Raw genomic sequence first — 12,899 nt, 5'->3', positions numbered from 1 at the left:
GAGAAAAAAACAAACAATTTAATAGGCAAAATGACATACATGCTTTATCTGTCAAACAACAAAGTGCAGACGCATAATATAATGGCATACTGTAGCTGTGACAAAATGGCTTCATCCAATATGCAGGCCAGGTTATGTGATAATCGCATGTTCCATGCATCAGGGTGGGGGGCAGTATTAGTGTGCTATGCTGTGGAATCTGTGGGAAAGGGGAATACAGAGGACTCTTATTGTCGAGGGTGAGAAGTGCCTGTGTTAAGTGTCTTTGTGTTTGTTTGTGTAGTACAGCCTATTAAAGTGGAAAGAATTCATTCATTCATAGCTCAGTGCGGAATTAACCAGAAGCTTGGATGAACATTCATTCTTTCTCTTGCATTCACTCTACATCTCACCCACTAATGACAATGCAAAAGAGTCTAAAGTCATAAATATGTATGTAGATCAACAATGGCTCTTGTAGTTGTACCTATACAGTTCTTTATATTGGCAATAGGGTGATACTTGGTATTGCAATACACCGTATCTAAGAGGCTGAAAGCAAATGTGTACCATTAAATCTTTAAGCAAAAGTATTCTGTTGAAAGGATAGGGGCATTTCAACATGGTTTATTCTTGATATCTAATGCCAATGAGGTGACCTTTGAAATGTTTTAAGTCCTTGTTGCTGCACGCATAACATGGTTTCTAGTAAAGGGCAAACCAACCATATACCCAAGACTAATGATGGAAGTTGGAAGACAATACCGATTCAAATATTGTATATCTGAAATCCTAATAATAGCAAAAAAAGCACAATAATAGCACATAATCATTCACATTGAGTCAGTGGCGGACATTCGTCTGATCAGAACATGATTACAAAATAAAAAAATAACACAGGCCCATCCCGACCCTTGGAGAGATTGGGGATTGGTGATCTTCGAGAATCCTACAGCAGTAGCGCCATTATGTATATTATATGTTAGAACTGCGGAAGAAGACGACACAGATCATATCATATTAATCTGTCAGGAAAAAATGTACCAAAATAGTAACAGTCCTCTGGGAATGAGGAGGGAGACATATCTGTGTCCAATGGGACATACGCTTCCCCTTCAACGGCCACTTGAAGCTATCAGACAGGCAGAAAAAGAAGAGACCAAGTAAGAAGTGAAACGTTTGTGTGCTGCATTCTATGTTCCCACATGGTGGCACTGTGGCTCTATGATTGGAGAGATACATCAGGTGGTTTCCCCTGTCATGCCATCCGTGACCTCTCACAGCCCTGTCAATGAGAGATGCAAACAGCAACAGCAGCGCAGTTAAACGGACATTTCACCACAATCACCACACTGAGTATGCGCTTATTACTCACTAAATGTAATGCAAATATTAAAGTTTGACGCACAGTATTAAATGTCTTCAGTCACATTGTGCAGCCTTGTAGACTAATACATATCTCATATTTACGTGTTTGGGCAGGGAGACATTGAGTACATCTCCTGTGTTCGAACAGGGAGTGGAGGGGGGGAAATCCAAGCAGTGACATGAAGCCACGGCTTTGTCACCACACTGTTTTGGATATATATATATAGAGAGAGAGAGAGAGAGAGAGAGAGAGAGAGAGAGAGAGAGAGAGAGAGAGAGAGAGAGAGAGAGAGAGAGAGAGAGAGAGAGAGAGAGAGAGAGAGAGAGAGAGAGAGAGAGAGAGAGAGAGAGAGAGAGAGAGAGAGAGAGTGAGAGAGAGAGAGCCTGGAGGCCAGCTAGCTAGTTCAGACACAGCTGACGTGCTCAGCGGGGGGTGGGACGGACGCTGACCAACTTCTCTAACGTCCCAGAACTTTTTTTTTACACTCTCTCCAACCTCATTCTGCCATTAACACACCCCATTAATCCCATTGTGTCTGCTACAGTTACAGCCGGCTGGCATCTTTCCCGCAGAGAATAGGGGTGACGGTGTAAACAGGAAAGACAGGGTAGGTTGGGGTGCTCTTGGCTGGCGGGCTGTGGTAGATACACCGTAGGTAGCGGTGGAAGGCCTGTCTGTAGGTCCTGTTGAATAGAGTGTAGACCAGTGGGTTGACACCAGAAGAGGCATATCCCACCCAAACGAAGACATTTAGGAGCACTGCCAACACGGGCTTATTGCACATGCTTATTATCGAGTCCTCACACAACACGCTTAGCACATTGGTGATGAAGAACGGACACCACATCATCAGGAAGAGGAAAAACACCACACCCAGGACCTTGGAGGCTCTCCTCTCATTTTTGATTGATTGAGCCACGCCAGGTTTCCCACCAGGTCCCCCTGGCTCCTGCCTCCCTGCTGGAGAGACGGGTTGCGAGGAGGCTTGAGAGACGGAAATATTGAAGGTTTCGGGACTAGGGTCCTGTTTGAGGAGGCTAAGACTGTCCCCTGCGGGGAGCCTTGGGGTGATCCCGAGTAAGGTAGGCCGGTCGATCGAAGCCATGCCTCCGTGCAGGTAATCAGAGGCTTGGCACTGCAGCACGCGCACGGTCAAACAGTAGCTGACCACCATGACGACCAGAGGGACGAAGAAGGCTACGAAGGAGCCAATCAGGACGAAGCTGTGCTCGTTCAGTACACAGATCCCATTGACAAACACCTTCCCCTCATCATACAGGCCAATCACAGGGATGGGCATGGAGATCACTGTCAGAGAGAGAGAGAGAGATGGGCAGGACAGGACAATGAATATCACATTTAAACCAAAGCACAAACACAGCTACATCTATCTCAAAACGTCATGTTATTAAATTAAAGGGGGGGGGGGGGGATCATAGTGATTCATATTGACCACCAGAGGCTTTCAAAAAAGGACACGAGGGCAGAGAAAATAGATTGGATTTTTTTTTTTTTTAGATGAAGTCGACAGGCTCACAGGTTGCCTAGCTATCCGATTTCCGCAAAACTAAAAAGCCTTGAGCCGTGGAGACCATGATAGCCTGTCCCGTCGGCAACCATTTAGAGCATCACTCAGGGTGAAGATGCCATGAGGCTCCCCTTGAGAGCCCCAGGAGAGGTGAGAGAAAAGCATTCCTTCTTGACAGACAGTAGAGAAAGAAAAAGAAGGTTTCAAAGTAACTCACTATCTCTCTAGATGCACTATCTCTCGCACGCAGACAACACCGTGGGAGCAAATGATTTAGATCTGTTGTTTTTGTTGTTGTTTGTTTTTCTATTTCCAGTAGCTATGTCAGCAGGAACTCACCTATGGAGATGCTCCAGACGAGGGCGATCTTAGCCTTGGCTTTGGAGAGGGAGTTGGAGCGGCTGTGTTTGATGGGGTTACAGATGCCCACATAGCGGTCCAGTGAAATGGTACACAGGTGCATGATGGATGCTGTGGAGAACAGCACGTCTAGATAGATCCAGATGGGACAAAGGGGTCTGGGGAAGGGCCACAGGTAGTCTGAAGAATGGACAGGCACAGTTCACCAAGAATTACTGCCATTTCATTATCAAATAGGAACACCTGCTTTGTGACCATGCAAACAAATCCAAAGTCATTTTTCATTCTCATTCAGTATATCATCAAATAGACAGCATTTTGGTACACCAGAATTACATTCATTTCCAACGAAACGCTGCGTTTGCCTTGCAGCGTTGCCTTGCAGAGTCAGTTGCAGTTGCAGTGCATTCGGGGTGGTGCGTACGTTGGATTTACCGAACGTATTCGTCAAACTGTACGCCTAGACGTCTTGACAGAAACTGTAGCAGAAGATGAATGTTGAACTTTTGTTGCGTACATATCCAGATGATGCTGCGTACTATTTTGCGTACAATATATGACATTCGCGGTTACTACGTTAAAAACTTTCACATGCTGAATTGCATTTTTAAATGTGAAAAACAGTCACATGTGAAAATCACATTTGCTGTTTCACATGTAAAAAAAAAAATGCATGTAAAAATCTAATTTGCAATTCCACATCGTGAAAGTTTTTCACATGTAGAACTGCATTTGTCACGCGTGAACTTGCAATGCCACATGTGAAAGTGAAAATCAAATTTGTACTTTCACATGTCAGAAAACTCCACATTTACTCCAATATTTGTAAACAAACTCAATTGAATCAAACACAGTATAGCCTAAAACCATGGTTAATGCTATAATTGGGATAACATAGATGGTCAGTCCTTGCATCCATAGCGTAGTCTATGGATTTGAAAGTGGTTGCTTTTCTCCAGCCTCATCCCTCAGCTTTTTACAGAAACTGTGGAGGGGAGTACTATTTTGGTTCTTAATTGTAAATGTTTCAATTATGGATTCCCGCTTAGAACACATTTAACAGAGTAATGATGTTATTATATGATGCAATCCTCTAGTGTGTGAATTACCTTTGTGACATTAATATCAAGCAAAACTTCTGAAGTCGAGAACACAATTCTTAGTATTGCAAACAAAAATAATGATATTGAAAGAAAAAAACATAAACCCAAAAGTATTGATAGCAAAACAAAATATTGCAAATTAATAATGGATAAATGCAAGAGCAAATAAATTGTAAATGGATGCAAAAAATAGTTTTCAGCAAAACATTTTTTACGATAACACAATTAAATAATACGCCTCCATATTTCCTGCATTTTTCCCTATATTTGTTTATGTTACACTGGCCTTCAATTTCACTGCCTTTTTTCTAGTTGCACCCTGCATCCCACTGCGGGTTTGTCTCTGAAGTTAAGCAAAGTTGGTCCCTGGATGGGAATTTTTATAAAATTGAAGCTCATTTACTGCATTTCTATGCACATTTTTTTTTTTAAATGCAATTTGGAGCACAGCAAAAACAAGCCAAATTGACTCTAGCCATTATCACCTTGCCGTAGGTTCATTCAGGTCAGTCAATAGGGGACTTAACATTTGTCAAACTCATCATACAATAATTAGCTGCTACGCACTAGCTCAGCACCGGGATTAAAACTCTAGTTTAATTTCATGTCAAATCAAACAGCAGCTAACTAGCCAAAGCTATCTACTACAGCCATCTTTACCTCTGCACTGTTTCGAGAAAAAGTTGCGTTGTTCCCAGCAGCTGCGTTGTTCCCAGCAGCTGCGTTGATGTGCTCTCCATAAAACCAGCCAGCCATACACACAGCGTTCCATCCCGCTGCCAGGCATCCGCATGGTCGGCCTGAGTACCGCTAAACTGCATTTGCCATTGAAACGGGATTGGAATCATTTTAGTAGCCTATTTCTAAATTGAAGGTGTTGAGCTAGGGCCATACCCTGCCATACCCAATTGACGCCCCTGCCTCACAGTAAAGCCTTTTATCCCTTGCTGCTTTCAAGAGATCATTATCCAGAGGGCAAACAAACACTGCTTTGCAATTCTAAAAGAGTTCAACCTACCACCTACCATAGAGAATGTTAATCAGTGAGACCGGCATGACGAGAAAGCCCACGAGCATGTCTGCCACAGCCAGGGAGCGCAGGATGAAGCTGGTGGCATTCTGCAGCTTCCTCTCCAGAGACACAGCCAAGATGAGCAGGATGTTGCCTGCCACAGTGAAGAAGATGACCAGCAAAATGAGCAGAGCAGGCCAGTTCTTATCATTGTCAGGTGTCTCTGGTCTGGTGTCAGACTGATTCCATTCCATTGGGAAACTCAGATTAAAGAGAACGGTAGTGCTCTCTGGCAGAGTCATCCTGTCACTGAGCGAGGCTAGGGTGGAGCCAGCCTGGACCCTCCAAGCAGGGTTGCTGCTGTGCTCAGCCATCACCTGTGTTCCAAGGCACCACTAGGGAGCCCAACAAATATTTATGCGATGTCAATGGCAGACTGGAGGTTAAGTTCTTCGTGTCCTTGGATGTTCCTGTTGTTTATTATGATTATTTTATACCAAATCTGCAAAAGAAACCGAAACATTTCTGAGTTAGTCCCATTTCTTGACACGATAATTGTTATCCCAATGGTTGAACTCAACTATCACTACAGCTTTGACCAATTCCCAGAAGTTTGTAAGACCCTGGTTAATGATGAATTAGACAAAGCCCCCAGTCGGCAATAGGTTACTTCTTTATTCAGAGAACGTTCTGAAGTCAAAAATGCAAACACAGTCATTTTATAACTTCTACACACACACACACACACACACACACACACACACACACACACACACACACACACACACACACACACACACACACACACACACACACACACACACACACACACACACACACACACAGTTTTATCACTTTTCTACCAGCCAGTTTCTCGCCATTCCTCTCCTCCCTAGATTAGAGAGGCCTTGGAAGGGCCCTCTTTCCCATTGTCAGCTTTTTCAGAGTTATAACCAGGTCATGTGTAGTCTAACAGCCTCTGTTTTCTCAACCAAACATTTATCCCTCTTACTGTAACTTGTCCCACACACACATTATTGGATTATAGTCTTATTTTCTAATACATTTCACACCGTTAAATATGTTTCAGGGTGGAATTCTTTAGTCATTACTTTAAACATATAAATTCCTTTATCATTTCTGTAAACACATTTCACATTTTTCCCCCTCAGGGCAATACTAGTATGCTATTTTATTTATTGAAATGACGTGTTACTAGAAATGAAGTGCTATTTGCATGTGCATATCATACAGAGGACAGCTTTAGAGGGGACAGCAATAGGGGTGATTCTCTAATTGCTATGGTTTAAATCCACTGCTCCTGACAGATGGGCTGGATGCTCTGGGCTCTCTACTGGTGCCAAAGAGGATGTGCAGGGAGTGACCATGGGACATGGATCCGGTTCTGATCCACCGAGTCAATGAACAGCAGGACCGCTACAGAAATTATGCCTAGAATTTCTAAGCAAACAGCTGGAGGCAGGGTTTCTCCTATTGAGCTCCATTTTTATGGAATGGTCTGGTTATTCAGGTGAGAGACGCAGACTCGGCCTCGACCTTTAAGTCTTTACTGAAGACCCATTTATTCAGTGGGTATGATTAAGTGTAGTCTGGCCCAGGGGTGTGACAGTGAACAGAAAGGCACTGGAGCGACGAACCTCCCTTGCTGTCTCTGCCTGGCCGGCTCCCCTCTCTCCACTGGAATTCTCTGCCTCTGACCCTATTACGGGGGCTGAGTCACTGGCTTACTGGTGCTCTTCCATGCCGTCCCTAGGAGGTATGCGTGACTTGAGTGGGTTGAGTCACGGACGTGATCTTCCTGTCTGGTTTTGCGCCCCCTCGGGCTCGTGCGGTGGAGGATATCTTCATGGGCTATAGTCAGCACTTGTCTCAGGATAGTAAGTTGGTGGTCTGTTGATATCCCTATAGTGGTGCTTTGGCAAAGTGGGTGGGTTGTATCCTGCCTGGTTGGCCACAAGGTCCCCCGACCCACCCCTGTCTCAGTCTCCAGTGTATATGCTGCAATAGTCTATGTGCCGGGGGGGGGGGCTAGGGTCAGTCTGTTATATCTGGTGTAATTCTCCTTATCTGGTGTCCTGTGTGAATTTAAGTATGCTCCCTCTAATTCTCTCTCTCTCCCTCTCTCCCAACCCTCCCGGAGGACCTGAGCCCTAGGATCATGCCTCAAGACCACCTGGCCTGATGACTCCTGGCTGTCCCCGGTCCAACTGGTTGGGCTGCTGCTCCAGTTTCAACTGTTCTGCCTGCGGCTAGGGAATCCTGACCTGTTCACCGGACATGCTACCTTGTCCAGGACCTGCTGTTTTCGACTCTCTCTCTTTCTCTCTACCGCACCTGCTGTCTCAATGTCTGAATGCTTGGCTATGAAAAGCCAACTGACAATTACTTCTGAGGTACTGACCTGTTGCACCCTCCACAACCACGGATTATTATTTGACCCTGCTGGTAATCTATGAACGTTTGAACACCTTGAAGAACAATCGGGCTTTAAATGGCCGCGTGCTCTTACAATCTCCACCCGGCACAGCCAGAAAATGACTGGCCACCCCTCTGAGCCTGGTTCCTCTCTAGGTTTCTTCCTAGGTTTCGGCCTTTCTAGGGAGTTTTTCCTAGCCACCGGGTTTCTACATCTGCATTGCTTGCTGTTTGGGGTTTTAAACTGGGTAACTGTATAGCACTCTGTGACATCTGCTGATGTAAAAAGGGCTTTATGAATAAATTTGATTGATTGATGCAGTCTGACTAAGAACAGTAATGAGGGCAACCCTCACTCGGGTGGCCCTGACATGTCTGTCTCTGTGAATAAAGTAGAATGGAATAGATAAATAGAGCATTGGACGCCTCATTTAATTAAACATGCAAAAGTTTGAGAATAAACAGCAGGATAAGGCAGTTTATGCAGAGAAGATGACTCAAATCTGCAACAAACCCAAAAAATCATAGACTTGACACAGCACTTGGCTATTGAAGAAGACCCCAGATGGTATTGCATGCTGTTATTCTGTAAGAACAGCCTAGTGCTGATGTGTACCACATCTGTCTATGTGCCACACTGGGAGTCTATGCTGTGTCTACAGTATGATAGCCAGACTACAAGGCACTACCACCGTGAGAACATGCATGTGTCACACCATGCCGTGCTATAATCCCAAACATTGTCAATGCACTATCCTTCAAAGGGGCAAAATGAATAGTGAATGCCGTGGCAGTGGTAAATGAACCAAATTGAGTTGTTACACCAGTAATTTAACATATAAAGAATCAAGAGGGAGACAAATTATAGGTAGTCTGAGTTGATTTTAGTACCTGGCTGTCTTCATTCCTGCGTAAATTTGTAATTAAATTGAAATTATTATGTAGTTCATAATGAAAGGACATTTCTCTAGTGGTTGCAACATTTTTCATGAGGGCAAATCAAGTCTGACATTTCAACTTAGAAATTACAAACTTAAAAAGCCTTTTTAAAACTCAAATACACCACAAGTTTGCATTTCCTGCCGCGCAGGAAAATACTCAGCAACAAAAGAGTGATCAAATTAAGATCCTACATCTGCATGTCTTACTCCATGTACATAACCTGTGTTATATCTTTCTGTGTTATAAAAGTCTTAAGTGTGTTGATGATATATCCAAATCTCTTCCAAGCTTTTTTAATGCCAAGTATGGTATGATAACGCATGATAAAGGCGTTAGCTAATACACTAACAAATTTGGCTGTATAATAATAGCCCTAAGTTTGTAACTCAAGAATTCATTCCACTTCAGTTAGGCCTACCATAATCAAGCGTCATCAGACAAACATTACAGTACTGACAGACAGAACACGGACTGAGGGCCTGGGAAGAGCCATAGGCGGGACAATGTCCTAGAGGGTGATGCTATGACTGGCCTCCCAGGAGAGGAAAGGCTACTGTGAGACTTCTCACTTACAGTGGTTCTGAAGAGACCGTAATTAACTTGACATCTAGAGCTGGCAGGACTCATAGGGAAATGTCAGGAAAATAACCTCACACTCAACGTCAACAAAACTAAGGAGATGATTGTGGACTTCAGGAAACAGCAGAGGGAGCACCCCCCTATCCACATCGATGGGACAGTAGTGGAGAGGGTAGTAAGTTTTAAGTTCCTCGGCGTACACATCACAGACAAACTGAATTGGTCCATCCACACAGACAGCATTGTGAAGAAAGCGCAGCAGCGCCTCTTCAACCTCAGGAGGCTGAAGAAATTCAGCTTGTCACCAAAAGCCCTCACAAACTTCTACAGATGCACAATCGAGAGCATCCTGTCGGGCTGTATCACCGCCTGGTACGGCAACTGCTCCGCCCACAACCGTAAGGCTCTCCAGAGGTTAGGGAGGTCTGCACAACGCAACAGCGGGGGAAAACTACCTGCCCTCCAGGACACCTACACCACCCGATGTCACAGGAAGGCCATAAAGATCATCAAGGACAACAACCCCCCGAGCCACTGCCTGTTCACCCCGCTATCATCCAGAAGGTGAGGTCAGTACAGGTGCATCAAAGCTGGGACCGAGAGACTGAAAAACAGCTTCTATCTCAAGGCCATCAGACTGTTTAACAGCCACCGCTAACATTGAGTGGCTGCTGCCAACACACTGACTCAACTCCAGCCACTTTAATAATGGGAGTTGATGGAAATTGATGTAAAATATATCACTAGCCACTTTAAACAATGCTACTTAATATAATGTTTACATACCCTACATTATTAATCTCATATGTATATGTATATACTGTACTCTATATCATCTACTGCATCTTTATGTAATACATGTATCACTAGCCACTTTAAACAATGCTACTTAATATAATGTTTACATACCCTACATTACTCATCTCATATGTATATACTGTACTCTATACCATCTACTGCATCTTGCCTATGCCGTTCTGTACCATCACTAATTCATATCTTTATGTACATATTCTTTATCCCTTTACACTTGTGTGTATAAAAAAGACTCAACAACCCTGAATCAATTAACAGCAGAATAAAAATAATCAGTAAAAACAGAAATCACCCAAAACTAAACATCAGATACTGTTAAAACATTCACACAGAGAAAAGCACCACGATTGGATGGCTTTCCCATAGAATTTCATTTAACATTTTGGGACAAAGTAGCACCCCTATTTACACAAATGACAACACACATGCCACTCAATTCAGTGCTTCCTAGTTCCATGAGTCAAAACATTTTTTCTCAGTTATATTAAAACCAGGAAAATCTGGAGAGTTCCCAGACAACAAAATAATAAAATAATGACAAAGCTCATAAGAAATAGAAGGGCAAAAGTCTTACCAGACTTGACACATATCAATCAAACAGGGTTTATTAAAAATAGACACTTAATAACAAATACAAGAACGTTTCAGTTTAATACAATCCCGAAAAAAACAAGATATAGATCCAGCAATAATGGCTGTTGATGCGCAAAAAGCTTTTGACCGTCTTGAACGGCCTTTTCCATTCAAAACTTTAGAAGCTTTCAACTTTTCATCTGAAATAATACATTTAATACAAATATTTTAAAAATGTCCTAAAGCAAAAATATACACACATAGTACATTTATCTGATGAAATTGTCTTAGAAAGGGCCACAAGACAGGGATGTCCTCTCTCCCCCCTCCTGTTTGTACCAGCAATTAAACCGCTTGGAGACAGGTCCCAAACATAACAGGTATCAGTATTGGTAAACATGAATATAAACTCAAATTATTTCCAGATGATCTCCTGATATACCAGACCAATATTGAAAACTCAATGCCCCTTGCTAAAAATATTTACAGAATATTCTCAGGGCATAACATTTGTGTGGATTCTTTTTTTATAATGATCTACAGCAATCTGTTAAATGGACCACAAAAAAACACAAAATACTTAGGACACTTAATAAGTGACAACAAATACAGTGGGGCAAAAAAGTATCTAGTCAGCCACCAATTGTGCAAGTTCTCCCACTTAAAAAGATGAGGGAGGCCTGTAATTTTCATCATAGGTACACTTCAACTATGACAGACAAAATGAGAAGAAAAAAAATCCAGAAAATCACATTGTAGGATTTTTAATGAATTTATTTACAAATTATGGTGGAAAATATTTGGTCACCTACAAACAAGCAAGATTTCTGGCTCTCACCGACCTGTAACTTCTTCTTTAAGAGGCTCCTCTGTCCTCCACTCGTTACCTGTATTAATGGCACCTGTTTGAACTTGTTATCAGTATAAAAGACACCTGTCCACAACCTCAAACAGTCACACTCCAAACTCCACTATGGCCAAGACCAAAGAACTGTCAATGGACACCAGAAACAAAATGGTAGACCTGCACCAGGCTGGGAAGACTGAATCTGCAATAGGTAAGCAGCTTTGTTTGAAGAAATCAACTGTGGGAGCAATTATTAGGAAATGGAAGACATACAAGACCACTGATAATCTCCCTCAATCTGGGGCTCCACGCAAGATCTCACCCTGTGGGGTCAAAATGATCACAAGAACGGTGAGCAAAAATCCCAGAACCACACGGGGGGACCTAGTGAATGACCTGCAGAGAGCTGGGACCAAAGTAACAAAGCCTACCATCAGTAACACACTACGCCTCCAGGGACTCAAATCCTGCAGTGCCAGACGTGTCCCCCTGCTTAAGCCAGTACATGTCCAGGCCCGTCTGAAGTTTGCTAGAGAGCATTTGGATGATCCAGAAGAAGATTGGGAGAATGTCATATGGTCAAACTCAACTCGTTGTGTTTGGAGGACAAAGAATACTGAGTTGCATCCAAAGAACACCATACCTACTGTGAAGCATGGGGGTGGAAACATCATGCTTTGGGGCTGTTGTTCTGCAAATGGACCAGGACGACTGATCCATGTAAAGGAAAGAATGAATGGGGCCATGTATTGTGAGATTTTGAGTGAAAACCTCCTTCCATCAGCAAGGGCATTGAAGATGAAACGTGGCTGGGTCTTTCAGCATGACAATGATCCCAAACACACCGCCCGGGCAACGAAGGAGTGGCTTCGTAAAAAGCATTTCAAGGTCTTGGAGTGGCCTAGCCAGTCTCCAGATCTCAACCCCATAGAAAATCTTTGGAGGGAGTTGAAAGTCTGTGTTGCCCAGCAACAGCCCCAAAACATCACTGCTCTAGAGGAGATCTGCATGGAGGAATGGGCCAAAATACCAGCAACAGTGTGTGAAAACATTGTGAAGACTTACAGAAAACATTTGACCTCTGTAATTGCCAACAAAGGGTATATAACAAAGTATTGAGATAAACTTTTGTTATTGACCAAATACTTATTTTCCACCATAATTTGCAAATAAATTCATTAAAAATCCTACAATTTTTCTAATTTTGTCTGTTATAGTTGAAGTGTACCTATGATGAAAATTACAGGCCTCTCTCATCTTTTTAAGTGGGAGAACTTGCACAATTGGTGGCTGACTAAATACTTTTTTGCCCCACTGTATATAAAGATAACGTTATCCCATTACTTAACAATATG

General features: G+C 43.0%; 1 protein-coding gene across 1 annotated transcript; it reads right to left on the bottom strand.

Annotated features, from left to right (window-relative positions):
- Positions 1–1,699: 1,699 nt before the first annotated feature.
- Positions 1,700–6,021, bottom strand: LOC110534160 (5-hydroxytryptamine receptor 2A). Its single transcript, XM_021618865.2, has 3 exons — positions 5,365–6,021; positions 3,216–3,416; positions 1,700–2,656 (listed from the first exon to the last, which is right to left on the bottom strand). Exons 1-3 carry the CDS (start codon positions 5,723–5,725, stop codon positions 1,893–1,895), a joined length of 1,326 nt encoding a protein of 441 aa, XP_021474540.2. The 5' UTR covers positions 5,726–6,021; the 3' UTR covers positions 1,700–1,892.
- Between the last annotated feature and the right edge of the window lie 6,878 nt (positions 6,022–12,899).

The sequence above is a fragment of the Oncorhynchus mykiss genome, chromosome 10, assembly GCF_013265735.2.
Source record: "Oncorhynchus mykiss isolate Arlee chromosome 10, USDA_OmykA_1.1, whole genome shotgun sequence".
In the NCBI taxonomy this organism is placed as follows: Eukaryota; Metazoa; Chordata; class Actinopteri; order Salmoniformes; family Salmonidae; genus Oncorhynchus; species Oncorhynchus mykiss.
Note: the sequence above shows the minus strand (reverse complement) of the source record. Positions and strands in the feature narration are given on the sequence as shown.

Excerpts from the sequence above, each read along its gene's own strand:
- LOC110534160 (XM_021618865.2), bottom strand. The coding sequence starts at position 5,725 with ATGGCTGAGCACAGCAGCAACCCTGCTTGGAGGGTCCAGGCTGGCTCC. Across the intron at positions 3,417-5,364 it reads ACTGATTAACATTCTCTATG|ACTACCTGTGGCCCTTCCCC; the intron begins GTAGGTGGTAGG and ends TCCATTCTTCAG. Across the intron at positions 2,657-3,215 it reads CGTCTGGAGCATCTCCATAG|TGATCTCCATGCCCATCCCT; the intron begins GTGAGTTCCTGC and ends TCTCTCTGACAG.